The 27,890-nt window shown below is 45.4% G+C and overlaps 1 protein-coding gene across 1 annotated transcript; it reads left to right on the forward strand.

Annotated features, from left to right (window-relative positions):
- Window positions 1-6,224: 6,224 nt before the first annotated feature.
- LOC140210424 (adhesion G-protein coupled receptor G2-like) lies at window positions 6,225-27,868 on the forward strand. Its single transcript, XM_072279377.1, has 6 exons — window positions 6,225-6,233; window positions 14,146-14,273; window positions 15,323-15,591; window positions 25,087-25,186; window positions 26,638-26,915; window positions 27,295-27,868. Exons 1-6 carry the CDS (start codon window positions 6,225-6,227, stop codon window positions 27,372-27,374), a joined length of 864 nt encoding a protein of 287 aa, XP_072135478.1. The 3' UTR covers window positions 27,375-27,868.
- Window positions 27,869-27,890: the final 22 nt, after the last annotated feature.

Raw genomic sequence — 27,890 nt, forward strand, 5'->3', positions numbered from 1 at the left:
TCTTCAACAATTATATCAATTAAGTTTTGTAGTTCTTCCTCCGTACTTGCAATTAACACAGTGTCATCTGCCTATCTGAAATTATTGATGCTTTCACCGCCAGCTTTGATTCCCAAGATGTCTCTTATTTTTTGTAATATTGTTTTGAGAATGAGGGGGGATCTTATTGAAACGTATAAAATCCTAAAGGGATTGGACAGGCTAGATGCAAGAAGATTGTTCCCGATGTTGGGGAAGTTCAGAACGAGGGGTCACAGTTTGAGGATAAAGGGGAAGCCTTTTAGGACCGAGATTAGGAAAAACTTCTTCACACAGAGAGTGGTGAATCTGTGGAATTCTCTGCCACAGGAAGCAGTTGAGGCCAGTTCATTGGCTATATTTAAGAGGGAGTTAGATATGGCCCTTGTGGCTAAAGGGATCAGGGGGTATGGAGGGAAGGCAGGTACAGGGTTCTGAGTTGAATGATCAGCCATGATCATACTGAATGGTGGTGCAGGCTCGAAGGGCCGAATGGCCTACTCTTGCACCTATTTTCTATGTTTCTATGTTTTCTATGTTTCACTGTACACATTAAATAAATCAGGGGAGAAAACACACCCTTGTCTAACGCCTGTCTTGATTTTCGTAAACTGACTCTCTTCTCCATCTATTCTTACAGTGGCAGTTTGTTCCCAATACAGACTAGGCGGAAGTCTTTCGAATCTAGATCTAGAGTTTTCTGTAATATTTCAAATAACTTACTGTGCTTCACTTTATCAAATCCTCTTGTGTAGTCGATGAAACAAACAATCTTTTCGCACTTGAATAGCTCATTCTGATCGTATCCTTAACATCAATACTGTATTGCGTTTCCTGTACCTTTGTCTTTCACAAAACCACCTTGTTTTTTACCTAAGCAACACATATCAAAGTTGCTGGTGAACGCAGCAGGCCAGGCAGCATCTCTAGGAAGAGATACAGTCGACGTTTTAGGCCGAGACCCTTCGTCAGGACTAACTGAAGGAAGAGCTAGTAAGAGATTTGAAAGTGGGAGGGGGAGATCTGAAATGATAGGAGAAGACAGGAGAGGGAGGCATGGAGCCAAGAGCTGGACAGTTGATTGGCAAAAGGGATATGAGAGGATCATGGGACAGGAGGCCCAGGGAGAAGGAAAAGGGGGAGGGGATGAAAACCCAGAGGATGGGCAAGGGGTATAGTGAGAGGGACAGAGGGAGAAAAAGGAGAGAGAGAGAGAAAGAATGTGTGTATATAAATAAATAACAGATGGGGCACGAGGGGGAGGTGGGCCCTCAGAGGCTCCATCTTCCTCTCACCGCAACCCTCCCCTCTCCACTGACACCCCTAGCCTCACCCTCCCCCCCTTTGATCCCAGCTGTCATCCGTGCCGAGTCTTTACCATCCCCCCCCCCGACCTTCAACTGTCTGAGGCAGAACACTCTGTCCTCAGTAAGGGTCTCACCTTTGTCCCCCTTCGCCCACACCTCAGCAAGTTCTGTGCTCGCTATGACGCGGAACTCTTCTTCCGCCATCTCCGTCTCCGAGCCTACTTCTTCGGCCAGGACTCTTCCAACACCACCAATGACCCCCTTTCCCGTCTTCAACCCTCCTCTTCATGGACACCCCGCTCTGGATCTCTTTATTGCTAACTGCCGACGGGACATCAACCGTCTCGACTTCACCGCACCTTGTTCCCATTCCAACCTTACTCCTTCCGAACGCTCTGCTCTGCACTCCCTCCACACTAATCCTAACTTTACTATTAAACCCGCCAATAAGGGGGGTGCTGTTGTAGACTGGCGTACTGACCTTTACCTTGCCGAGGCACAGTGACAACTCGTGATACCTCCTCTGATTTACCCCTCGATCGTGACCCCACTAAGGAGCACCAGGCCATTGTCTCCCACACCATCACCGACTTTGTCCGCTCAGGGAATCTCCCATCCACTGCTACCAACCTTATAGTTCCCACACCCCACACTTCCTGTTTCTACCTCCTACCCAAGATCCACAAACCTGCCTGTCCTGGTAGACCTGTTGTCTCAGCTTGCTCCTGCCACACCGAACTCATTTCTGCATACCTCGACACGGTTTTATCCCCCCTTGTTCAATCCCTTCCTACCTATGCTCGTGACACTTCTCACGCTCTTAAACTTTTCGATGATTTTAAGTTCCCTGGCCCCCACCGCTTTATTTTCACCATGGATGTCCAGTCCCTATATACTTCCATCCCCCATCAGGAATGTCTCAAAGCTCCCCACTCCTTTTGGACTCCAGACCTAATCAGTTCCCCTCTACCAGCACTCTGCTCCGTCTAGCGGAATTAGTCCTTACTCTTAATAATTTCTCCTTTGGCTCCTCCCACTTCCTCCAAACTAAAGGTATAGCCATGGGCACCCGTATGGGTCCTAGCTATGCCTGCCTTTTTGTTGGCTTTGTGGAACAATCTATGTTACAAACCCATTCTGGTATCTGTCCCCCACTTTTCCTTCGCTACATCGAAGACTGCATTGGCACTGCTTCCTGCACACATGCTGAGCTCACTGACTTCATTAACTTTGCCTCCAACTTTCAACCTGCCCTCAAGTTTACCTGGTCCATTTCTGACACCTCCCTCCCCTTTCTAGATCTTTCTGTCTCTATCTCTGGAGACAGCTCATCTACTGATGTCTACTATAAGCCTACTGACTCTCACAGTTATCTGGACTATTCCTCTTCTCACCCTGTCTCCTGCAAAAATGCCATCCCCTTCTCGCAATTCCTCCGTCTCCACTGCATCTACTTTCAGGATGAGGCTTTTCATTCCAGGACGAGGGAGATGTCCTCCTTTTTTAAAGAAAGGGGCTTCCCTTCCTCCACCACCAACTCTGCTCTCAAACGCATCTCCCCCATTTCACACACATCTGCTCTCACTCCATACTCCCATCACCCCACTAGGAATAGGGTTCCCCTGGTCCTCACCTACCACCCCACCAGCCTCCGGGTCCAACATATTATTCTCCGTAACTTCCGCCACCTCCAACGGGATCCCACCACTAAGCACATCTTTCCCTCCCCCCCCGCTTTCCGCAGGGATCTTTCCCTACATGACTCCCTTGTCCATTCGTCCCCCCCATCTCACCCCACTGATCTTCCTCCTGGCACTTATCCTTGTAAGCGGAACAAGTGCTACACATGCCCTTACACTTCCTCCCTTACCACCATTCAGGGCCCCAGACAGTCCTTCCAGGTGAGGTGACACTTCACCTGTGAGTCGGCTGGGGTGATATACTGCGTCCGGTGTTCCCGATGCGGCCTTCTATATATTGGCGAGACCCGACACAGACTGGGAGATCGTTTCACTGAACACCTACGCTCTGTCCGCCAGAGAAAGCAGGATCTCCCAGTGGCCACACATTTTAATTCCACATCCCATTCCCATTCTGATATGTTTATCTACGGCCTCCTCTACTGTAAAGATGAAGCCACACTCAGGTTGGAGGAACAACAACTTATATTCCGTCTGAGTAGCCTCCAACCTGATGACATGAACATTGACCTCTCAAACTTTGGCTAATGCCCCACCTCCCCCTCGTACCCCATCCGTTATTTATTTATATACACACATTCTTTCTCTCTCCTTTTTCTCCTTCTGTCCCTCTCACTATACCCTTTGCCCATCCTCTGGGTTTCTCCCCCCTCCCCCTTTTCCTTCTCCCTGGGCCTCCTGTCCCATGATCCTCTCATATCCCCTTTGCCAATCACCTGTCCAGCTCTTGGCTCCATCCCACCCCCTCCTGTCTTTTCCTATCATTTTGGATCTCCCCCTCCCCTCCCACTTTCAAATCTCTTATTAGCTCTTCCTTCAGTTAGTCCTCACGAAGGGTCTCGGCCCAAAACGTCGACTGTACCTCTTCCTAGAGATGCTGCCTGGTCTGCTGTGTTCACCAGCAACTTTGATGTGAGTTGCTTGAATTTCCAGCATCTGCAGAATTCCTCGTGTTTGCGCTATTCTTTACCTGTTTCAGCTTGTATCTTACTCTTAGCTCTTGTCATCAAAATTCTTAGAAGTATCTTGGCGATATGACTTATTAAATTATGGTCCTATGTAATTCACATTCTATTGCTTCAGCTTTCTTAGGAAGAGTGATAAATACTGATTTTTTCATCTCTTCTGGTATTATTCTAGTCTCATAAATGTCATTGATTAAACCATTAAGTGTTTCAATTCCATAATCTTCAAGGGCGATAATTTGTTCTATTACTCATTCATCAGGACCTACTGCCTTCCCTTTCTTCATCTTATTTATTGGATTATGAGCTTCAGATTTTAAAATACTTGGACCTTCAATGTTTTCCTTAATTTCTCGTTTCTCGCCTCGATCGTCTTCAAACAACTCCTGAATATACTCAGTCCGTCTGTTCATAATCTCATCTTTTTTCATGATAATGGTACCGCCTTTTGCTTTCAAACATCCACCTGAAGAACAGAGGAGCTTTTTACCAGTGATATTCTTGATTTGTTGATGTCACCTTTTTGGAGCAGTAATAGGGATTCTTTCTATTTGCTAACATTCCTGGTTTAACCATTCTTCTTTGGCTTTTTGACATAAGCTTTTAACTTTTTTATCTGAGGACTTATATTCTATAGGATTTGCTTTCTTCCGTCTCCTTTCTTCCATTAGATTTTTGATTTCATCTGTCATTCCTTTATTCTTTGTGCTTTTTTTCTTTTTTAGGAATCACTGACTTTGCTGATTCTACCAAGGCACCCTTTAGAGAGTTAAACTTCATTTCTACATGATTGCTATCATCTTGGATTGTAACAGTCTTTTTCTCCAGGGCAGGAATGTCTAAAACGAGATTTAGGTTGACAGCAAAGATCTTAAATGCACTGAGGGGCAACTTTCTCATGCAGTGGGTAATGAGTGCATGAAATGAGTTCCCAGAGGAAGTTGTTGAATCAAGTACTATAGTATCATTCAAGAAACACAAGGACGGGTTCATGGATGATCATCAAATCCTGATGCTTTAGCTCCTCGAGGCTTCAGTCAGAGAAAACGAGGCAAAGAAAAGCTCTTGCGGGATGTGGGAAGATAGAGAGACCTCCAGTTCCCCTCACAACTATAACTGCGAGAAGTGCATCCAGCTGCAGCTTCTAACAATCTGGATGAACTCCAGATCGTTCGGGAGGCTGAAGGAGTGATAGGATATATAGAGAGGTAGTTAAAGCCAGTAAACTGGGTGACAGTCAGGAAGGGGAGAGGGGTTAAGGAGCCAGAGCAGAGAAATCCTGTGGCCACCCCTCTCAACAACAGGTTGGATATTGGTGGGGTTGACCTAACAGAGTCACAGTGGTCGGGTCTCTGGCACTCAGTCCACCTTCGTGACCCAGAAGGGAAGTGGGGGTGGGGGGAAGAAAAAGCACATTGTGGTGAGTAATAGGCAATATGTTAGTCAGAGGAATGGACAGGAGATTCTGCGGGTGAGAATCAGATTCCCGGATGGTATGTTGCCTCCTGGGTACCAAGGCCTGGGACATCTCGGATTGGATCTTCAGCATTCTTCAGTGGGAGGGTGAAGAGTCAGAGGTCGTGCTCCATGTAGGTACCAATGACATGGGTAGGACATGTGACGAGGTCCTGCATAGGGAGTTCAGGGAGTTGGGTGCTAAGTTAAAGGGCAGGACCGCCAGGGTTGTGCTCTCAGGATTGCAACCCGTGCCATGTGCTAGTGAGGCTAGAACTAGGAAATTATACAGTTTAACATGTGGCTAAGGAGTTGGTGTAGGAGGGAGGGCTTAAGATTTTTAGATCATTCGGCTCTCTTCCAAGGAAGATGGGACCTATACAGAAGGGACGGTTTGCACCTGAACTCGAGGGGGCTAATATCTTTGTGGAAAGATTTGTTAATGCTACATAGTGGGGTTTAAACAAGAGTTGCAGGGGGATGGGAACAGAGTGCCAGAACAGATAGTGGAGACTTTGTGGAGGCAGATGTTGCTAAGTCCTCAGACAAAGTCAGGCATCGAAAGGTTGAGCATAAAGCAACTTATGTCCTGAGCTGTGTATGTTTCAATACAAGAAACTCCTTATAGCACTAAGACTCTTTTGTACAGACCCTGGTGCCCACAATGGTACATAGATTGCTGAACAGTCATTGCAACAGGTTTCTGGTAACACACAAACTAATTAAACAAATCCATATCTTTCAGAATGGATCACATCGATGTGTATTCTTGTTTGAAAATGACAACGGTAAGCTGAAAACCAGTTCAAATATTTCAGTCAATGTTGGAAACCCACTTACAATGTAATCTTTAGCCCTTGAATTAACGTTACAGAGAACATCCCAGACTGCTGGAATTCCACGGGCTGTAAGACAACAGTTGAGGCTAATCAAACCATTTGCGTGTGTAACCACCTCACCTTCTTTGCTGTGCTGCTGGTAAGTTTTATACTTGCTGTCCCCCCCCCCCAAGATAAGTGATAACACTATGTCTGTCACGTGTACAATGCATCGCTGTCTGTCCCTTAATCTAACATCTACTGCACACAGCGGGCCATTCAGCTCACCAAGTCTGATATGACCAACAAGAACTCATTTACACCAATCCTACAGTAATCTGGTTATATTCTCCCCATATCCACTCAACTCCCCTCCCCACAACCCCCACAATCTACCCAGTCGCTTCACAGTGGACCAATTCAGAGTGGCCAATTAACCTATCACCGTGCAGGACTTTGGGACATGGGAGGAAACCAGGGGAACGAGTGGACACCCGTGTGGCCTCAGGGAGAACATATCAACTGCACACAGACAGCACCCAAGGTCAGGATTGCACCTGGGTCGCTGGAGCTATGAGACAGAGGATCTACCAGCTCCATCCCTGAGCTGTCCCCTTCCTCCTTTCCTCTTTCCAACACTTCACCTTCTTCAGCCAGTCCTGTTTGTCCTTGAAAGTCCTCAAGTTCAGCTGCTGACCTGAAAAAGTCTCCCCACCACACAGCATATAGAATCAATCTCCCATCCCTGGTCAGGATGGAGCCATTCCGGTACTGAGAACTGGCACCTACATGGTTAATGGTACAGCAAATTTTTGCACTTGGCCAGAAACATGAGCAGCTCTGTGCCACTCCAAGAGAAGACATGAATACCAACAAGGTCCAGCCCAAGACAGAATTTTATTGATGGTGACCTTCAATGACATAAGGGAGAATAGCCACTGGAATTTGTGTTGCCTTTGGAACTTGCAGCTGCTGTTCCGTGATGGGCACAGCAGTGACCATGGGGTCACACAGCAAGGAAACAGGTCAGTGGGTGCACTGTCCATGCTGACCATCAAGCACCCATTCACACTGATCCCATTTACATCTGGCCCACTCACTGGGAAGTGTGGGTACATCTGTGGGGAATTTGAGAGGGAGAAGCTAAAATCAGATGTATCAGTAAAGATAACTACAGGGGTGTGAGAGGGGAGCTGGCCAAACTTGATTGGAAGGGGGCACTAGTAGGGATGATGGTAGAGGAGCAAAGTGAAGAGTTTCAAAATATACAGGATCATATCATCTGGATAAAGAAGAATTCTAAAAGGAGAATAAGACAATTGTGGCTGACATAGGAAGTCAAAGCCAATATTAGTGAGAATCTAGAGATCTTAAAAATCTGCAGAAGGCAACTAAAATGCAATAAGGGAGAAAATATGAAATATGAAGATAACTTAACCAATAATAAAAGCAAATACCAAAAGTTTTTGCAGATATATAGTATGCCAATGATATAAAAAGCGATACCAAAAGATTTTTCAGATTTATAGTAAGTAAAAGTGAGGCGAGTAGACACCAGATAATGACATGAGGGAAGTAGTAATGAGCATAAGCAATGAATGTTGTTTACTTGGATTTTCTGAAGGTCTTTGACAAGGTGCCACAGAGGAGGCTGCTAAACAAGAAACTAGCATATAGTATTACAGGAAAAGTATTTGCATGAACATTACACTGAGTGGCAGAAGATGGTGTGAATAAAGGGAGCTTTTTTGGTTAGCCACTGTAGGCTAGTGGTGTTCTGCAGGGGTTGGTGTTGGGTGCGTAATTTTCATGTTATATGTGGCGATCTGGATGAAGCATCTGATGGTTTTGTGGCCAAGTTTGCAATGAGGCAAACGTCTGTCAAAGGAGGAAAAGTGCTGAGGAAGCAGGGAGTCTGCAAACGGACCTGGAGAGATCAGGAGAATGGGCAAAGGTGTGGCAGGTAGAATGCAGTTTAGGGAAGTGTATGGCCATGTACCTTGGTAGGAGGAATAAAGATGTAGACTATTCTAGGTGAAGTGGCAAACAGAATTGGGAGACCTGAAGGTTAATATGCAGATTGAGTCAGTAGTATGATAGCCAAATGAATTGTTGGGATTCATTTCAAGAGGACTAGAATATAAAAGCAAGAAGTGATGGTAAGAATTGGAGGAGATGGCAGTTGAATGTGTGGCTGAGGAGTTGGTGCAGGGAGCAGGGTTTTAGATTTTTGGATCATTGTGTTCTCCTCTGGGGAAGATGGGACCTGTACAGATTGGATGGGTTGCACCTGAACTCTATCCTTGCAGGTAGGTTTGCTAGCATGGTTCTGGAGGGTTTAAACTAATTTGCAAGGGGGATGGGACCCAGAGCGATAGAGCAGTGAAAGAAGCGCATGGAGTAAAGCCAGATCTAACATATAGACATCAAAGTTGCTGGTGAACACAGCAGGCCAGGCAGCATCTCTAGGAAGAAGTACAGTCGACGTTTCGGACTGAGACCCTTCGTCAGGACTAACTGAAGGAAGAGTTAGTAAGAGATTTGAAAGTGGGAGGGGGAGGGGGAGATCCAAAATGATAGGAGAAGACAGGAGGGGGAGGGATGGAGCCAAGAGCTGAACAGGTGATTAGCAAAGGAGATATGAGAGGATCATGGGACAGGAGGCCCAGGGAGAAGGAAAAGGGGGAGGGGGGAGAAACCCAGAGGATGGGCAAAGGGTATAGTAAGAGGGACAGAGGGAGAAAAAGGAGAGAGAAAGAAAGAATGTGTGTATAAAAATAAATAACAGATGGGGTACGAGGGGGAGGTGGGGCATTAGCGGAAGTTTGAGAAGTCAATGTTCACGCCATCAGGCTGGAGGCTACCCAGACGGAATATAAGGTGTTGTTCCTCCAACCTGAGTGTGGCTTCATCTTTACAGTAGAAGAGGGCATGGATAGACGTGTCAGAATGGGAATGGGATGTGGAATTAAAATGTGTGGCCACTGGGAGATCCTGCTTTCTCTGGCGGACAGAGCGTAGGTGTTCAGCAAAACGGTCTCCCGGTCTGCGTCGGGTCTCGCCAATATATAGAAGGCCACATCGGGAGCACCGGACGCAGTATATCACCCCAGCCGAATCACAGGTGAAGTGTAGCCTCACCTGGAAGGACTGTCTGGGGCCCTGAATGGTGGTGAGGGAGGAAGTGTAAGGGCATGTGTAGCACTTGTTCCGCTTACAAGGATAAGTGCCAGGAGGGAGATCAGTGGGGAGGGATGGGGGGGGAACGAATGGACAAGGGAGTCGTGTAGGGAGCGATCCCTGCAGAAAGCGGGGGGGGGAGGGAAAGATGTGCTTAGTGGTGGGATCCTGTTGGAGGTGGCAGAAGTTACAAAGAATAATATGTTAGACCCGGAGGCTGGTGGGGTGGTAGGTGAGGACCAGGGGAACCCTATTCCTAGTGGGGTGGCGGGAGGATGGAGTGAGAACAGATGTGCGTGAAATGAGGGAGATGCATTTTGTGTGAAATGGGGGAGATGGAGGAAGAACACCTTATATTCCATCTGGGTAGCCTCCAACCTGATGGCATGTAACTCCCAGTGGCTGCACATTTTAATTCCACATCCCATTCCCATTCTGACATGTCTATCCACGGCCTCCTCTACTGTAAAGATGAAGCCACACTCAGGTTGGAGGAACAACACCTTATATTCCGTCTGGGTAGCCTCCAACCTGATGGCATGAACACTGACTTCTCTAACTTCCGCTAATGTCCCACCTCCCCCTCGTACCCCCTCCGTTATTTACTTTTATATACACATTCTTTCTCTCACTCTCCTTTTTCTCCCTCTGTCCCTCTAACTATACCTCTTGCCCATCCTCTGGGTTCCCACCCTTGTCTTTCTCCCTAGGCCTTCTGTCCCATGATCCTCTCATATCTGCTTTGCCAATCACCTGTCCAGCTCTTGGCTCCATCCCACCCCCTCCTGTCTTCTCCTATCATTTTGGATCTCCCCCTCCCCTTCCCACTTTCAAATCTCTTACTAACTCTTCCTTCAGTTAGTCCTGACGAAGGGTCTCAGTCCGAAACTTCGACTGTACCTCTTCCTAGAGCTGCTGCCTGGCCTGCTGTGTTCACCAGCAACTTTGATGTGTGTTGCTTGAATTTCCAGCATCTGCGGAATTCCTGTTGTCTAAAATAGAGAGAGGCTTTGAGGAAAGAGAAGCAGAATAAATGGTGTAAAGACAGTAAGATAGAAGGGCTGAAATGTGTGTACCTCAATGCAAGAAGCATCAGGAACAAAGGTGATGAACTGAGAGCTTGGAATTATGATGTAGTGGCCATTACAGAGACTTGGCTGGCACCAGAGCAGGAATGGATTCTCAATATTCCTGGATTTCAGTGCTTTGAAAAGGATAGAGAGGGTGGAAAAAGGGGAGGAGGGGTGGCATTACTGCTCAGGGATACTATTGCAGTTACAGAAAGGGTGGGTAATGTAGTAGGATCCTCTTTTGAGTCAGTATGGGTGGAAGTCAGGAACAGGAAGGGAGCAGTTACTCTATTGGGGGTATTCTATAGGCCCCCTGGTAGCAGCAGAGATACAGAGGAGCAGATTGGGAGGCAGATTTTGGAAAGGTGCAAAAATAACAGAGTTGTTATCATGGGTGACTTTAACTTCCCTAATATTGATTGGCACCTGATTAGTTCCAAGGGTTTAGATGGGGCAGAGTTTGTTAAGTGTGTCCAGGACGGAATCCTGTCACAGTATGTGGACAGGCCGACTAGGGGGAATGCCATACTAGATCTAGTACTAGGTAATGAACCGGGTCAGGTCACAGATCTCTCAGTGGGTGAGCATCTGGGGGACAGTGACCACCGCTCCCTGGCCTTTAGCATTATCATGGAAAAGGATAGAATCAGAGAGGACAGGAAAATTTTTAATTGGGGAAGGGCAAATTATGAGGCTATAAGGTTAGAACTTGCGGGTGTGAATTGGGATAATGTTTTTGCAGGGAAATGTACTATGGACATGTGGTCAATGTTTAAAGATCTTTTGCAGGATGTTAGGGATAAATTTGTCCTGGTGGAGAAGATAAAGAATGGTAGGTTGAAGGAACCATGGGTGACAAGTGAGGTGGAAAACCTAGTCAGGTGGAAGAAGGCAGCATACATGAGGTTTAGGAAGTAAGGATCAGATGGGTCTATTGAGGAATATAGGGAAGCAAGAAAGGAGCTTAAGAAGGGGATGAGAAGAGCAAGAAGGGGGCATGAGAAGGACTTGGCGAGTAGGGTAAAGGAAATTCTTCAATTATGTGAAGAAAAAAGGATGACAGGAGTGAAGGTAGGACCAATTAGAGATAAAGGTGGGAAGATGTGCCTGGAGGCTGTGGAAATGAGCGAGGTCCTCAATGAATACTTCACTTCAGTATTCACCAATGAGAGGGACCTTGATGATGCTGAGGACAACACGAGTGAGGTTGATGCTCTGGAGCATGTTAATATTAAGGAAGAGGAGGTGTTGGAGTTGTTAAAATACATTAGGATGGATAAGTCCCCGGGGCCTGATGGAATATTCCCCAGGCTGCTCCACGAGGAGAGGGAACAGATTGCTGAGCCTCTGGCTAGGATCATTATATCCTCGTTGTCCACGGGAATAGTACCAGAGGATTGGAGGGAGGCAAATGTTGTCCCCTTGTTGAAAAAAGGTGGTAGGGATAGTCCGGGTAATTATAGACCAGTGAGCCCTACGTCTGTGGTGGGAAAGCTGTTGGAAAAGATTCTTAGAGGTAGGATCTCTGGGCATTTATAGAATCATGGTCTGATCAGGGACAGTCAGCATGGCTTTGTGAAGGGCAGATCGTGTCTAACAAGCCTGATAGAGTTCTTTGAGAAGGTGACCAGGCATATAGATGAGGGTAGTGCAGTGGATGTGATCTATATGGATTTTAGTAAGGCATTTGACAAGGCTCCACATGGTGGGCTTATTCAGAAAGTCAGAAGGCATGGGATCCAGGGAAGTTTGGCCAGGTGGATTCAGAATTGGCTTGCCTGCAGAAGGCAGAGGGTCATGGTGGAGGGAGTACATTCAGGTTGGAGGATTGTGACTAATGGTGTCCCACAAGGATCTGTTCTGGGACCTCTACTTTTCGTGATTTTTATTAACGACCTGGATGTGGGGGTAGAAGGGTGGGTTGGCAAGTTTGCAGATGAGACAAAGGTTGGTGGTGTTGTAGATAGTGTAGAGGATTGTCAAAGATTGCAGAGAGACATTGATAGGATGCAGAAGTGGGCTGAGAAGTGGCAGATGGAGTTCAACCCGGAAAAGTGTGAGGTGTTACACTTTGGAAGGACAAACTCCAAGGCAGAGTACAAAGTAAATGGCAGGATACTTGGTAGTGTGGAGGAGCAGAAGGATCTCGGGGTACATGTCCATAGATCCCTGAAAGTTGCCTCACAGGTGGATATGGTAGTTAAGAAAGCTTATGGGGTGTTAGCTTTCATAAGTCGAAGGATAGAGTTTAAGAGTCGCGATGTAATGATGCAGCTTTATAAAACTCTGGTTAGGCCACACTTGGAGTACTGTATCCAGTTCTGGTCGCCTCACTATAGGAAGGATGTGGAAGCATTGGAAAGGGTACAGAGGAGATTTACCAGGATGCTGCCTGGTTTAGAGAGTATGGATTATGATCAGAGATTAAGGGAGCTAGGGCTTTACTCTTTGGAGAGAAGGAGGATGAGAGGAGACATGATAGAGGTGTACAAGATATTAAGAGGACTAGATGGAGTGGATAGCCAACGCCTCTCCCCCAGGGCACCACTGCTGAATACAAGAGGGCATGGCTTTATGATAAGGGGTGGGAGGTTCAAGGGGGATATTAGAGGAAGGTTTTTTACTCAGAGAGTGGTTGGTGCGTGGAATGCATTGCCTGAGTCAGTGGTGGAGGCAGATACACTAGTGAAGTTTAAGAGACTACTAGACAGGTATATGGAGGAATTTAAGTTGGGGGCTTACATGGGAGGCAGGGTTTGAGGGTCGGCACATTGTAGGCCAAAGGACCTGTACTGTGCTGTACTATTCTATGTTCTATGTTCTAAGAATATAATGCTGAGGAATTACAAGGTATTGGTCAGACCACATTTAGAGTACTGTGAGCAGTTTTGTGCTCCTTATCTAAGGAAGGATGTGCCAGTATTGGAGAAAGTCCAGAAGAGGTTTATGAGAATGATCCTGGGAATAAGAAGAAAGAGGCAATTGATGTATGAGGAGTGTTTGATGGCTCACTGGAATTTAGAAGAAGTGGAAGTATCATTGAAACTTATCAAATATTGCAAGGACTGGATACCGTGGATGTGGAGAGGATGTTTCCAATAATGGGAGAGTCAAGGACCAGAGGGGAAAGCCTCTGAATAGAAGGATGCCCCTTTAAATTAGAGATGAAGAGCAGTTTCTTTAGCCAAGGAATAGTGAATCTGTGGAATGCATTGCCTCAGATGGCTGTGGAGGCCAAGTCATTGGATACAGTATATCTAAAGCAGAGGTTAATGGGTTCCTGATTGGTGAAGCTATCAAAAGTTGCAGGGAGAAGGTGGGAGAATGGGGTTGAGGGAGATAGATGGACCATGATCAAATGTTGAGGCAGACACAATGGAGCAAACGGACTAATACTACTCCTACGTCTTTTGGTCTTATGGGCTTTATTTCAGCATGAACGGTAGATGTGTTCAGAGTTGCTCTCTGGAACTTGTTTCCTGTTAACAATTCCAGTTTACATCACATACACTTTAGGCATTGTTAATATTCAGTTAACTGTAATTACAATAATTTAAATCAACTCCGTGAATAAACAGTTCGGAGTGAGAACAAGTTTAATTTTTGCTCACAATAACCATTATTTCTCAAAGGATTTACGCCTGGACAACAACATGCTGGATGAAAAAGATGTGATATCATTAACGTACATCACAGTGACTGGCTGTGCAATCTCTGCCGTCTTCTCAGCCATCACAGTATTCCTTTACTGTGCGATGAGGTGAGTGACCCCATCCAGTGAGTTCTGTGGGAGTATCACTGATCAGACTGCACCCTGTCGTAACCTCAGTCCACACAGCAGCTTGTGTGTTTCACAGATCAGTCTCTTCTGTGAACCTTCTAATTATCTCTCCATGGAGCAGTAAAGAAATGGCCACTGATTATTCATCACTCACACCATCACTAACTATTCTACAAATTACCCAACAATGACACAGAAACTGACTACAGATTACTTATAAACCAGTTGACAGCTAAACTGATTCTTTTACAACGCAGGGGTGTCGACAGTGGTGTCCTCAGTGTTAAAAGCTGAATGCTCATTACTTACTGGATGCACGACGTTAATTGAGGTAATCTGCATCGGAATAAGGTTACTTCCGATGGCATATTCCTTGTGTTCCATCGCCTGTAACCCAGCTGTGCCCCCCTTTCCTGGGTCACTGTTAAACCAAAGGGGTGATCGATTCCCTTACCACCTGGCTCCTGATTCCAGTGTGGATCCACAAAGCACAACAAAAGCCTCGGTGATAGCTCCAGGCGTGCTGATGAAGTGTTTCAGTGTGTGAAGCAGTCTGGAGGAGCTCGGCACCACAGTGGCTCGTGGTCACTGCACTCTACAGAATGCAGCTCAGCCTCTCAAATCAGAGAGTCTCAAAGGGCTGGGGAACACAAGCAGAGGGAGCAAGGGAGGGAGAGGAGAAAAGGGGGAGAAGCAGGGCAGGAGAGGAAGCAATGGCAGGAGAAGGAGAAGGGAAGAGTAGCAGGAAAAGGACATTCAGAGTCAGTGCTGAGAGATGTTTTCTGCTTGGAATTCAGACTGTCCCTTGTGTAAACACAGTTCTGAATCCTGGTTCTCCATTCCACCACCGTTCCCACAGTAACTTCCCTCTTGTTCTGACAGTCACCAAGCCCTTTGAAAATGACTAAAACGATTGTGTAAAGCTGAATTGTCTGTTTCCATGTGATATTATCTCAGTAGGATCAGAAAGGTTCTTGAAGTATGACTGTAGTTCACAATGTTGGTATCTGGTTGTCTCTTTGTTTTAGGAAGAATAAAGGTGATCACACCACCCAGATCCACATTAACCTCTGCATTGCTTGCTTTCTACTGAATACGAGTTTCCTGACCAATGAGTGGATTAGTAAGCTGATGGTTGACGGTGCCTGTAAGACGATCGCTGTGTTCCTTCACTATTCATTACTGTGCACTTTAACATGGATGGTAATTGAAGGACTTCATCTCTACTTGTTGCTGATCAAAGTGCTCAACATCTATGTCAAACGCTACATACAAAAACTGGCTTTGATGGGTTGGGGTGAGTATCAGGCCATTTATTTTGTTTTTGATGACACTGCTTTACACATGGAACATTGGCAGATTGAATTGAACATTTCTGACAACATCCAATGCACTTGCCCTGGGCTCCGTGTCTCAGCAGCTTTCCACACATGGCAATGGTTTCCACTCCCTCCTGAGATGCTGAGACTGATTTTTATTTCATTCCCATGGAGAATATGTTAAAGCACTTCTGCAACACGAATTACACATTTCAGACACTCTCCATCCTTTTCCAGAAGTTTTATCCTTTGTTTTATGCTGCCTTCTACTTATTGTAATTGCAGTTTTTATTTTATATTCTAGTATCTTTATTATCTCCTATCACTCTCCCTCTCACCCCACCTCTCCACCCCCTCGTTCTCTCTTTCTGTACCTCTCTCACATTCCCGCACCCACAGATTTTCTCTAACCTCTGTCACATTTGTTATAATTTTCCCCAATGTACCCTCCCTGCAAAGACGTTGAATGGATAGCCATCCGTTTGGTGCAGATTCCCATTATTACAGAGATAGAACTGAAGGGGTTTTTCAGTCTCTCTGTCCTCTTCCCAGGCATAAAGTTTCTAACCTAGGAATCACACAATCTCTTTCACAAAAAGCTGGAAAGATCCTGACAAGAGAGGAGGAAACCGATGAGCCCCAGACACAGCAGGAACTTGTCTCTTTTGTAGTGTGTGGTATATTTTGCGCAGGAGCCCAGGTACCTTTTGCCCATATGGCCTGCAGCAGTGTAACATTCGATGGGAAGGGTGGTGAGCCAGCTGCTCCTGGACCACTGTGAATCTCACTGGTATGTCTCCGATCAGCTGAGCAATACCTACAACTGTTCCCAGCAAATATCACATTGGCATGAAGACAAAACCTCCTTATGAAACCAACTACAGCTGAACTGTGCTTCTGTCAGTATTGGAGAAATCAAACTTTTAATCAGTAATCAATCTTTTAATTAGTGTTGATTAAACATTCCTGCATTCGAACTTCAGTGTAACTGATCTACAAATCTCCTCCTGAAATACCAGGTGCCTCTTGGATTGTCAAACCATGAGCGCTCAGGTGGGTAACCTGATCAGACACTGCCATCACCACCTTTCATTATCAAATTCAAACAACCTTCAAATTAATGTTGCAAAATTGGTAAAGGACTTCTGGGCAGATCGAACTAACTTCCGTTGGGGTTGTGGTCTGCGTCACACAACTGCCCAGAATTCAGCATTTGGTGCCTGGTTAAAAATGCATTTAAAGTATCTTTTTTAGAGGGCGTAATTTTTCATTTCACATCTACTGTTCTTGAATTTGAATTGAGTGTATAATTGGAAAATAGTTTATCCCTAATGCTAATCTGCAAATCTATGATAAAGTACTTATACCTTAACATTCACAATAAGGTAGATAGTGTAATGATATAGCAGCCATTTGGGAGTGCGAGAAGGCATAGCTCACTCCCATTCACCAATTGAGTACATAAGGCATTGATTCCTGGCAGTTTGGTAATTGAACTGTGGTCAATCAGTGATCAGGATTGACTGGCAAGAACAAATTAAAATAAGGCAGGGGCAAGTGACACAGCTGTTGTTGGAGTGGACAGTGTCAGAGTGGTAATTTGAGGATTTAGCTCTTTAAGGTTTCAGTGAGGGCAGGCTTGAAGGAAAGAAGGCAAAAAAAGCTATGAGTAGATTTTTTCCAATCCATTTATTGCTTCCTCATTTATATTTACACAGTTAGAACAGTAGGGATGCCAGGCAGGGAATGCTCCTCTTGTGGGATGTGGGAAAACTTCCAATTTCCCTGATGACTTCGACTGCAAGAAGTGCGTCCAGCTGCAGTTTCTAACGCTCCACGTTAAGGAGTTGGAGCTGGAGCTGGATGCACTGTGGATCTTTCGGGTGGCTGAGACAAGACATATAAGGAGGTAGTTATACCCAAGGTACAGGACAAAGGAGACTGGGTGACAGTCAGGAAGGGAAGAGGAGTGAAACATCCCTGTGGCCATCCCATCAACAACAAGTATATCACTCTGGCTCCTATTGGGAGGATGACTTAGCAGAGGAAAATCACAGCGGTCAGGTCTCTGCCACTGAGTATGACTCTGTGGCTCAGAAGGAGGGAGAAGAGGTGAGGTAAGGTGTAGTAAGTGGGGAATCATTAGTTGGGGGAAAAGGTTCTGAGAAGGAGAACAAGATTCTCAGATGATTTGTTGCCTCTCGGGTGCCAGGGTCCAGGACATCTCAGATCGAGTCCTCAGCACTCTTCAGTGGAAGGATGAGCAATCAGGGGTTGTGGTCCGTGTAGCTACCAATGGCATAAGCAGGAATAGTGATGAGGTTCTGCAAAGTGAGTTCAGGGAGTAGTTAGCTGCTGAGTTAAAGGAAAGGTCCTCCAGGATTGTGATCTTGGGATTGCTACTCATGCTACGTGAGGCCAGGACTAGGAAGATCATACAGTTTAACACAGGGCCAAGGAATTGGTATGGGAGGGAGGGAAGGAGGCAGATTTTTGGATTATTGGGCTCTCTTCCAGGGAAGGTGAGACCTGTATAGCAGAGGCACTTGGCGCCTGAACAGGAAAGGGACTAAAATCCCAGCAGGAAGTTTTGATAGTGCTGTGTGACTAATGTTCTGAGCTGCATATATTTCAAAGCAAGAAGTACTGTAGGAAAGTTACATGAGCTCAGGGCATGGATCAACACCTGGAATTATGATATTATAGCCATTAATGAGAATTGCTTGCAGGGAGAGGTCGGATGGAAGCTCAATATTCCAGGGTTCTGTTGTTTTAGACACGATAGAACAGGAGGGTGTTGCAAGGACGTGGCTGGGCACGAACCCAAGTGCAGGACACAGATGCTGAGGCAGAGTTGTTAGGCATAGCACCTCCGCGAACGGGGAGCCGATATCCAGGAGATGATGTGAAGCTTAGAACTAACAGTTCTCAGGAATAGGAAACAAGGTTTACTCTCACAAGAGTTGACCAACGAACATAGAACATAGAATAGTACAGCACAGTACAGGCCCTTCAGCCCACAATGTTGTGCCGACCCTCAAACCCTGCCTCCCATATAAGCCCCCACCTTAAATTCCTCCATATACCTGTCTAGTAGTCTCTTAAACTTCACTAGTGTATCTGCCTCCACCACTGACTCAGGCAGTGCATTCCATGCACCAATCACTCCCTGAGTGAAAAACCTTCCTCTAATATCCCCCTTGAACTTCCCACCCCTTACCTTAAAGCCATGTCCTCTTGTATTGAGCAGTGGTGCCCTGGGGAAGAGGCGCTGGCTATCCACTCTATCTATTCCTCTTATTATCTTGTACACCTCTATCATGTCTCCTCTCATCCTCCTTCTCTCCAAAGAGTAAAGCCCTAGCTCCCTTAATCTCTGATCATAATGCATACTTTCTAAACCAGGCAGCATCCTGGTAAATCTCCTCTGTACCCTTTCCAATGTTTCCACATCCTTCCTATAGTGAGGTGACCAGAAGTGGACACAGTACTCCAAGTGTGGCCTAACCAGAGTTTTATAGAGCTGCATCATTACATTGCAACTCCTAAACTCTATCCCTCAACTTATGAAAGCTAACACCCCATAAGCTTTCTTAACTACCCTATCCACCTGTGAGGCAACTTTCAGGGATCTGTGGACATGTACCCCGAGATCCCTCTGCTCCTCCACACTACCAAGTATCCTGCCATTTACTTTGTACTCTGCCTTGGAGTTTGTCCTTCCAATGTGTAGCACCTCTCACTTCTCTGGGTTGAACTCCATCTGCCACTTCTCAGCCCACTTCTGCATCCTATCAATGTCTCTCTGCAATCTTTGACAATCCTCTACACTATCTACAACACCACCAACCTTTGTCTCATCTGCAAACTTGCCAACCCACCCTTCTACCCCCACATCCAGGTCGTTAATAAAAATCACGAAAAGTAGAGGTCCCAGAACAGATCCTTGTGGGACACCATTAGTCACAATCCTCCAACCTGAATGTACTCCCTCCACCATGACCCTCTGCCTTCTGCAGGCAAGCCAATTCTGAATCCACCTGGCCAAACTTCCCTGGATCCCATGCTTTCTAACTTTCTGAATAAGCCTACCATGTGGAACCTTGTCAAATGCCTTACTAAAATCTATATAGATCACATCCACTGCACTATCCTCATCTATATGCCTGGTCACCTCCTCAAAGAACTCTATTAGGCTTGTTAGACACGATCTGCCCTTCACAAAGCCATGCTGACTGTCCCTGATCAGACCATGATTCTCTAAATGCCGATAGATCCTATCTCTAAGAATCTTTTCCAACAGCTTTCCCACCACAGACATAAGGGTCACTGGTCTATAATTACCCGGACTATCCCTACTACCTTTTTTGAACAATGGAACAACATTCGCCTCCCTCCACTCCTCCGGTACCATTCTTGTGGACAATGAAGACATAAAGATCCTAGCCAGAGGCTCAGCAATCTCTTCTCTCGCCTCGTGGAGCAGCCTGGGGAATATTCCGTTAGGCCCCGGGAATTTATCTGTCCTAATGTATTTTAACAACTCCAACACCTCCTCTCCCTTAATATCAGCATGCTCCAGAACATCAACCTCACTCATATTGTTCTCACCATCAACAAGTTCCCTCTCATTGGTGAATACCGAAGAGAAGTATTCATTGAGAACCTCGCTCACTTCCACAGCCTCCAGGCACATCTTCCCACCTTTATCTCTAATCAGTCCTACCTTCACTTCTGTCATCCTTTTTTTCTTCACATAATTGAAGAATGGCTTGGGGTTTTCCTTTACCCTACTCGCCAAGGCCTTCTCATGCCCCCTTCTTGCTCTTCTCAGCCCCTTCTTAAGCTCCTTTCTTGCTTCCCTATATTCCTCAATAGACCCATCTGATCCATGCTTCCTAAACCTCATGTATGCTGCCTTCTTCCCCCGACTAGATTTTCCACCTCATTTGTCACCCATGGTTCCTTCACCCTACCATTCTTTATCTTCCTCACCAGGACAAATTTATCCCTTACATCCCACAAGAGATCTCTAAACATCAACCACATGTCCATAGTACATTTCCCTGCAAAAACATTATCCCAATTCACACCCGCAGGTTCTAGCCTTATAGCCTCATAATTTGCCCTTCCCCAATTAAAAATTTTCCTGTCCTCTTTGATTCTATCTCATAATGATAATTATAAAGGCCAGGGAGCGGTGGTCACTGACGCCCAGATGCTCACCCACTGAAAGATCTGTGACCTGACCCAGTTCATTACCTAGTACTAGATCTAGTATGGCATTCCCCCTAGTCGGCCTATCCACATACTGTGGCAGGAATCCATCCTGGACACACTTAACAAACTCTGCCCCATCTAAACCCTTGGAACTAATCAGGTGCCAATCAATATTAGGGAAGTTAAAGTCACCCATGATAACAACCCTGTTATTTTTGCACCTTTCCAAAATCTGCCTCCCAATCTGCTCCTCTGTATCTCTGCTGCTACCAGGGGGCCTATAGAATAACCCCAGTAGAGTAACTGCTCCCTTCCTGTTCCTGACTTCCACCCATATTGACTCAAAAGAGGATCCTGCTACATTACCCACCCTTTCTGTAGCTGTAATAGTATCCCTGACCAGTAATGCCACCCCTCCTCCCCTTTTTCCACCCTCTCTATCCCTTTTAAAGCACTGAAATCCAGGAATATTGAGAATCCATTCCTGCCCTGGTGCCAGCCAAGTCTTTGTAATGGCCACTACATCATAATTCCATGTATATATCCAAGCTCTCAGTTCATCAGCTTTGTTCCTGATGCTTCTTGCATTGAGGTACACACATTTCAGCCCTTCTACCGAGCTTCTTACTGTGGTCTCAGGGTTTTTATCTTGCTGTTTGATGGGAAGCAGGTGCGTGTAGTTAGTGGTACCCGGGAATGATTGGAATCTAAATAAGGTGATCGAGGCCCAAATCTTGAGGCAAATGGCAAGGTGGGGGATTGCCAGACGGGACCATGACAGAGGGATTAAAGGTGGTGTTACTAGTCAGGGAAAATGTCCCAGCAGTGCTCAGTCAGGACAGACTGGAGAACTCATCTAGTCAGGCTTCATGGGCGGAACTGAGGAATAAAAAAGATATGACCACATTAAAGGGGCTATATTATAGACTACACAACAGACTGCAGGATTTAGAGGAACAAATTTGTAGAGAGATTGCAGACTGTTGCAAGAAACATAAGATTGTAACAGTTGGTGATTTTAACGTTCCACATATTGACTGGGACTCCCATACTGTCAAAGGATTAGATGGGATAAAGTTGACAAATGTGTTTAGAAAAGTTTCCTTAATCGGTACATAGAAGTCCCAATGAGAGAGTGTGCGATACTTGATCTCCTATTAGAGAATGAGATAGAACAGGTGACAGAAGTTTGTGTAGGGGAGCATTGGTTTCAAAGTAAAGATGGAAAAAGATGGATCTGGTCTGTGGGTTAAGATTTTAAATTGGAGAAAGACCAGTTTTGATGGTATCAGCAATTATCTGGCAAGTGTGGATTGGGATAGGCTGCTTTCTGGCAAAGGTGTAATCGGTAAATGGGAGGCCTTCAAAAGTGAAATTTTTAGATTACAAAGCTTGCATTTGCCTGGCGGAATAAAAGGTAAAGATAACAGGTGTCGGGAACCTTTGTTTTCAAGAGAAATTGAGTCCCTGGTTAAGAAAACAGAGTACATAGCAGGTATAGGCAGGTAAGAACAAATGAGGTACTTATGGAGTATAAGAATTGCAAGAGGAATACTGGAGAAATCAGGAGGGCTAAAAGAAGGCATGAGGTTCCCCTTGCAGACAAGGTGAAGGAGAATCCTAAGGAATTCTACAGAGATGTTAAGAGCACAAGGATTGCAAAGGACAAGATTAGTCCTCCAGAAGATTGGAATAGTAATCTACATGTGGAGCCAAATGAGGTGGGAGAGATCTATAACCGGTATTCTGCATCTGTATTTATTCAGGAGAGATAAGCAGAGTCTAGAGGACTGAGGCAAAGCGGCAGTGAGATCATGGACCCTCTACAGATGGCAGAGGAGGAGCTGTTTGCTTTCTTGAGGCAAATTAGGATGGATAAACCCCCATGACATGACAAAGTGTTCCCTTATATCTCATGGAAGGAAAGTGCAGAAATTGCAGGGGCCCTAGCAGAGATATTTAAATCCTCTTAGTGACAGGTGTGGTACCGGAGAATTGGCGAATATTGAATATTGTTTCCCCGTTCAAGAAAGGCTCTAAAAATAAAGCAGGAAACTATAGGCCGGTGAGCTTGACATTAGTAGTGGGAAAGTTATTGGGAGGTTTTCTAAGAGACTGGATATGAGTATTTGGATAGACATGGACAGTTTTGTGCGTGGTAGGTCATGTGCAACCAAACTTAAGAGTTTTTCAAGGAGGTTACCAGGAATATTGATGAAGGCAAGGCAGTGGATGTTGTCTAAATAGACTTTAGCAAGAATTTGACAAGGTTCTGCATAGGAGGTTGGTCAGGAAGGTTCAGTCTATTGGATTAGACATTGGCTTTGTGGCAGAAGCCAGAGAGTGATAGTAGATGGTTACCTCTCTGACTGGAGGCCTGTGACTAGGGGTGGGCCACAGGGATACTTGGAGGACCTCAGTTATAAGGAAAGTGTCATGGTCCGGATTGGGGTCTCTTTAAATTTACTTTGTTCATGTTATGATCCGGACCATTGACTCCCTGTTTCCCTTTGTTTCCCTGTTTTCCCATGTCCCTCGGCCTTGGTGATTAGAGGCAATTTACTCTCGGCTAAACCAGTAGTTTATAGTCTCCGGCTTTCAGCTGTTTGGCGCGAGAGCGTTTGCAAAGTCACCAAGGTACGGCGTGCCAATGTAATCTGGCCGGAGCGAGCCTAGTCTCCACCCGAAGCGAGTGTCGGTAATTCGCCTTTCCTCATTGGAGCAACCCTGTCAAGTTACCTTGTCAAAGCGAACCTGCAAAGTTTCCTCACCTAGGTGGGTCCATCAGTTAACCCACTGGAGGGAATCAAGAACCGCTATCTACTGTTCCTGGGCCGAGTCGAGAGCTCGCCACTACCCGGAAGTTCCGAGTCAAGTCCTGGCCCTGATGGCATCCAAGTTCCGAATCGAGTCCTGGCCCTGGCGGCTTCCAATTTCCGAGTCGAGTCCTGGCCCTGGCGGCTTCCAATTTCCGAGTCAAGTCCTGGCCTTGGCGGTCTGTGATTCCTGTCCTACCCCCCTGTCTGAATCCCTTCTCTGCCCCTCTTGCCTCTAGCCCTCGTCTGCAGCCCTCACCTGCAATTCGGTCTAGTTCTGTCGCCATAGCTAGATAGGTACTGTCTGGTGTTCTTTCGTGTTGGTCTTGTCTTGTCCTTGCCTCTGTGGGGTAAGTCTGGCCATCTTGCCGTTGCCCCGCGGGGGGTTATGTCTTGTCTTGTCTTGTCCTCGCCTCCGTGGGGTAAGTCAGGCCGTCTTGCCATTGCCCCACGTGGGGGGGGGTGGTCATGTTTTGTCTTGTGTTGTCCTCACCTCCGTGGGGTAAGTCAGGCCATCTTGCTGTTGCCCCGCGGGGGGTCATGAGTCCCGGCCCTATGTCCTGTACCCAAGGAGGGGTCCCGACTCTGTGTTCTGTGTATGTGTCCATGGTTCCGTGTACCTGCTCTCCCGAGACCGAGGCTCTGTTTTTCCATGTTCCTCCTCTCCCTAGCCTGGTTCTGGGGTCCGAGCCTGAGGCAAGACCCAGTACCTGGCTCAGGGTCCATACCGTAGCCTCTTCATGTCGCCTCTAGTTCTGGGATCCAATTTTGAGTCCTAGCCCAGACCCTTGTCCCAGCCTAGTCGTAGTCCTGAGTCCTTGTCCAGTTCGCTATTTCTTGCTTCTGTTTTGCTCTCCTGGTATCAAACAATAAACTCAATTTAATTACCCTCACAAGATGTGTCTTGAATTTGGGTCCACCCTTGCTCCCTATGCTCCCCTCCCCCATTGCGACAGAGAGATTGAATGGATTAGGACTTTATTCCTTCAAAAGTAGAAAATTGCAGGGAGATTTGGTAGAGGCATACAAAATTTTAGGGGTATAGATAGAGTAAATGCAAGTAGGCTTTTTCCACTAGGGTTGGGTGGGACTACAACTAGAAGTCATGTGTTAAGGGTGAAAGGTAAAACGTTTAAGGGAACATGAGGGGAAACTTCTTCACTCAGAAGGTCATGAGAGTGTGGAACGAGCTGCCCGTGGAAGTGATGCATGCAAACTTGATTTCAATGTTTAAGAGAAGTTTGGATGAGGGGTGAGGGTGGGTATGGAGGGCTATGGTCCAGGTGCAGGTTGATGGGATTAGGCAATTTAAATGGTTCAGAACAGACTAGATGGGCCAAAGGTCCTGTTTCTGTGCTGTACTTTTCTATGATTCTATATTTATCTGTGATAAGCATTGATTATGTGATGATACGTGTCATTTTCTTCTATTGACAGGCATCCCTGCTGTGGTGGTGTCTTTGTGCATTGCAGTGGACAAGAACAATTATGGACAGTTTCAAATCAAAATGCAGGACAATAACAGCTCTGTTTCCATGTAGGTCTTGTTAACCATGCCAACAGTAATAATGTTGATATTTATCTCCATTGCTCAGTCTGTGACTAGCATTTCAGCTGAGCTAGATGTGCATCGAGCCAAACAGGCAAGGGTGCTCTGAGGTTCTGAGTCAGCTGACACTGGACAGTCCACAGTGAGGAGAGGAGACTCTGCCAGGGATCAGGAGCAGGTTAACTACGTTGCAGCCAACTATCAAACATCCCACTGACACCCTTTATCATGGAGAGACATTGGGGGGTGGCCAGCAGACCGGTAAAGCATCATTGTCTGTTGGAAAGAGGTACTGGAGAGAGCAGGACGGGCAGAGAAATAATGGAGATGATACAATTAAAGAGCCGTGTGAAATAGCAACAGATTATACTTCAGTAACTCAGTATTAGATAGAGAAACATCATACGATTTTTGCCATTTCCTTTCCATGGACAAAGAAGATAAACGGTTGCCGTGATTTACACAAGAAACAGCATGTGGCATGTTATCTCAGGAAGTTGTTTTTCAATTTTTCAATTACTCACTGCAGTGAACCAATTTGCTTCTCTCCCTACCACCCCCACCCACCAACCCCACCCCATCACAAATGGTGGATCTGAAAGGGATTAAGTTAAAGCCTTACTTGCATAGAGGATCATTTTTGGACTGGATGTCACTTTGCAATGACTGGTCAGGGCATGAAGCATAAAAAAATTGGGAAGTCACTCACGTTGCAGAAGATGAGGCCTCATTTGGAGAATGATAGGCGGTTCTTGTTGCTGCATTACAGGAAGGATGAGGAGACCTTGGGGAGGGTGCAAACAAGTTCATCAGGCTGTTTCGTGGATTACAGAGTATTAGATACAAGGAGAAGGTTGGACAAACTTAGATTATTTTCTCTGGAGCATCAGAGTCTGAGAGGCAACCTGATAGAACGATATAAAATAGAAGTACGAGAAATATAAACAGGATCAATATCAGAGCATTTATCTTGGGGCAGAAATGTTTAATACTAGAGGGCTTAGACTTCTGGAGGGTGTGTGTATGGGGTGGAGTGACATGAAACTTTAATGGATATTAACAAGTAAGATTTTAGAGACAGGGATAGAAGGTGCCTGGAACGTACTGCCATGGGAAGTGATGGAAGTAGATAAGATGGTAAGATTTTGGAGGCATTTGGACAGGCACATGATCAGGCAAGGAGTAGAGGGATATATTCCACATGCATTGGAATGGGATTAATCTAATTTGACATCAGGGCTGGCACAGGCATTGTGGAACAAAGGGTCTGTTTCTGTGCTGGTCTGTGTTCTGTGTTCAGAGACCTCGTGGTGTTAAAACATTTCTCCAGAGTGTTGGAGCTGGTTAGGCAGTGGATCAGAACACTGGATGCAATGGGAAATTATTTCCAAACAAAATCTGCAAATTGAATACTTCATGGTTTATATATTTTCACACAGGTGCTGGATAACAAATAATAAAGTGCATTATGTTACAAACTGTGGCTTTTTCGGCATGATATGGCTTTGGAACCTGACAATGCTAATCACCGTCTGTGTCAAGTTAGCTCAGATGAAAAAAGGAATCAACGCTGTGTCAAGATCTGTGTGGAAGGATCTGTGGACGGTCCTCGGCCTCAGTTATTTGCTGGGCATCACGTGGGCTTTGCCGTTGATTTTACATGGACCAATGTACGTGGTTCAAACGTACCTGTTTTGCATCTTAAACTCCCTGCAAGGTTAGTGAGAGATTTACCAGGTATGCTGTGGCAATTATAAATTAACGGCCATACAATGGTAACAAATCTTCTAGTGCATGTGCAATTTTATTAACTTATTGTTTCAATTATTTATTTTAATAATTATGGAAATTAATTGCAACATTTTATTAGATATTAGCAGGGGTTCCCAACCTTTTTATGCCTTGGAGCCTGACCATTAACTGTGGACTCTATGGACCTCAGGTTGGGAACCCTTGTAGGATACCCAGAGGGTATATTTGATACGTCTCATATTTTTATCCATTTAAAAACAAGTATGTTATCCAATTGTAGCTGTAGACAATTACTAAATAATGTTTAAAATCTCAATGCCATTTTCTTCTTGAATCTTTTGCAGGGTTTTTTATATTCTTGTGGTACTGCACCATAAAACTACCATCCAAAGAGCAAACTACAAATTATACATCAGATAAGTAAAGAAGGAATGGAAATGAAACTGGATTTGCTGGAAAAGACCCTGCTGATTATCAACTTTAATTAAAAGAGCAGAATTTGTTATTTCAATTTGCCCTAAAAATGAGAACTAATATCTTTGATTTATCTTTGTACGAGTGACTTATATTTTACATTTGGGGGATAAAAAGGTTAATTAGAATTGATTAAACTAAAAAGTTATTCAGGTATCCAATTGGTGAACTACAATAGGACAATCAATGTCAATACTATTTGGTGTGTAAGTTTAGACAGTACTCAAAGTCTGAGGAATCAAATTGCTCAATGTGTTTGAAAGGTATAACTGATTTAGACGTGATCAGATAGTGATTAATACTGAACTGGGTTTCAAATGCCATTTCCAATTTTACACTTAAATGATCATTTATGGCTAAAAGCAATAATTATGATGTTTAGTTGGTTACATGTCTATGACCTAAATTACCAACTACTGTAATTCCCAAATGTTCCCTCATTTGTCAGAATACTTGGTTTAAGTTT

This window comes from Mobula birostris, chromosome 15 (genome assembly GCF_030028105.1).
Source record: "Mobula birostris isolate sMobBir1 chromosome 15, sMobBir1.hap1, whole genome shotgun sequence".
NCBI lineage: Eukaryota > Metazoa > Chordata > Chondrichthyes > Myliobatiformes > Myliobatidae > Mobula > Mobula birostris.

Coding starts and splice junctions, on each gene's coding strand:
- LOC140210424 (XM_072279377.1), top strand. Junction 15,592..25,086: donor ACTGGCTTTGATGGGTTGGG/GTGAGTATCAGG, acceptor TTCTATTGACAG/GCATCCCTGCTGTGGTGGTG. Junction 25,187..26,637: donor AATAACAGCTCTGTTTCCAT/GTAGGTCTTGTT, acceptor ATTTTCACACAG/GTGCTGGATAACAAATAATA.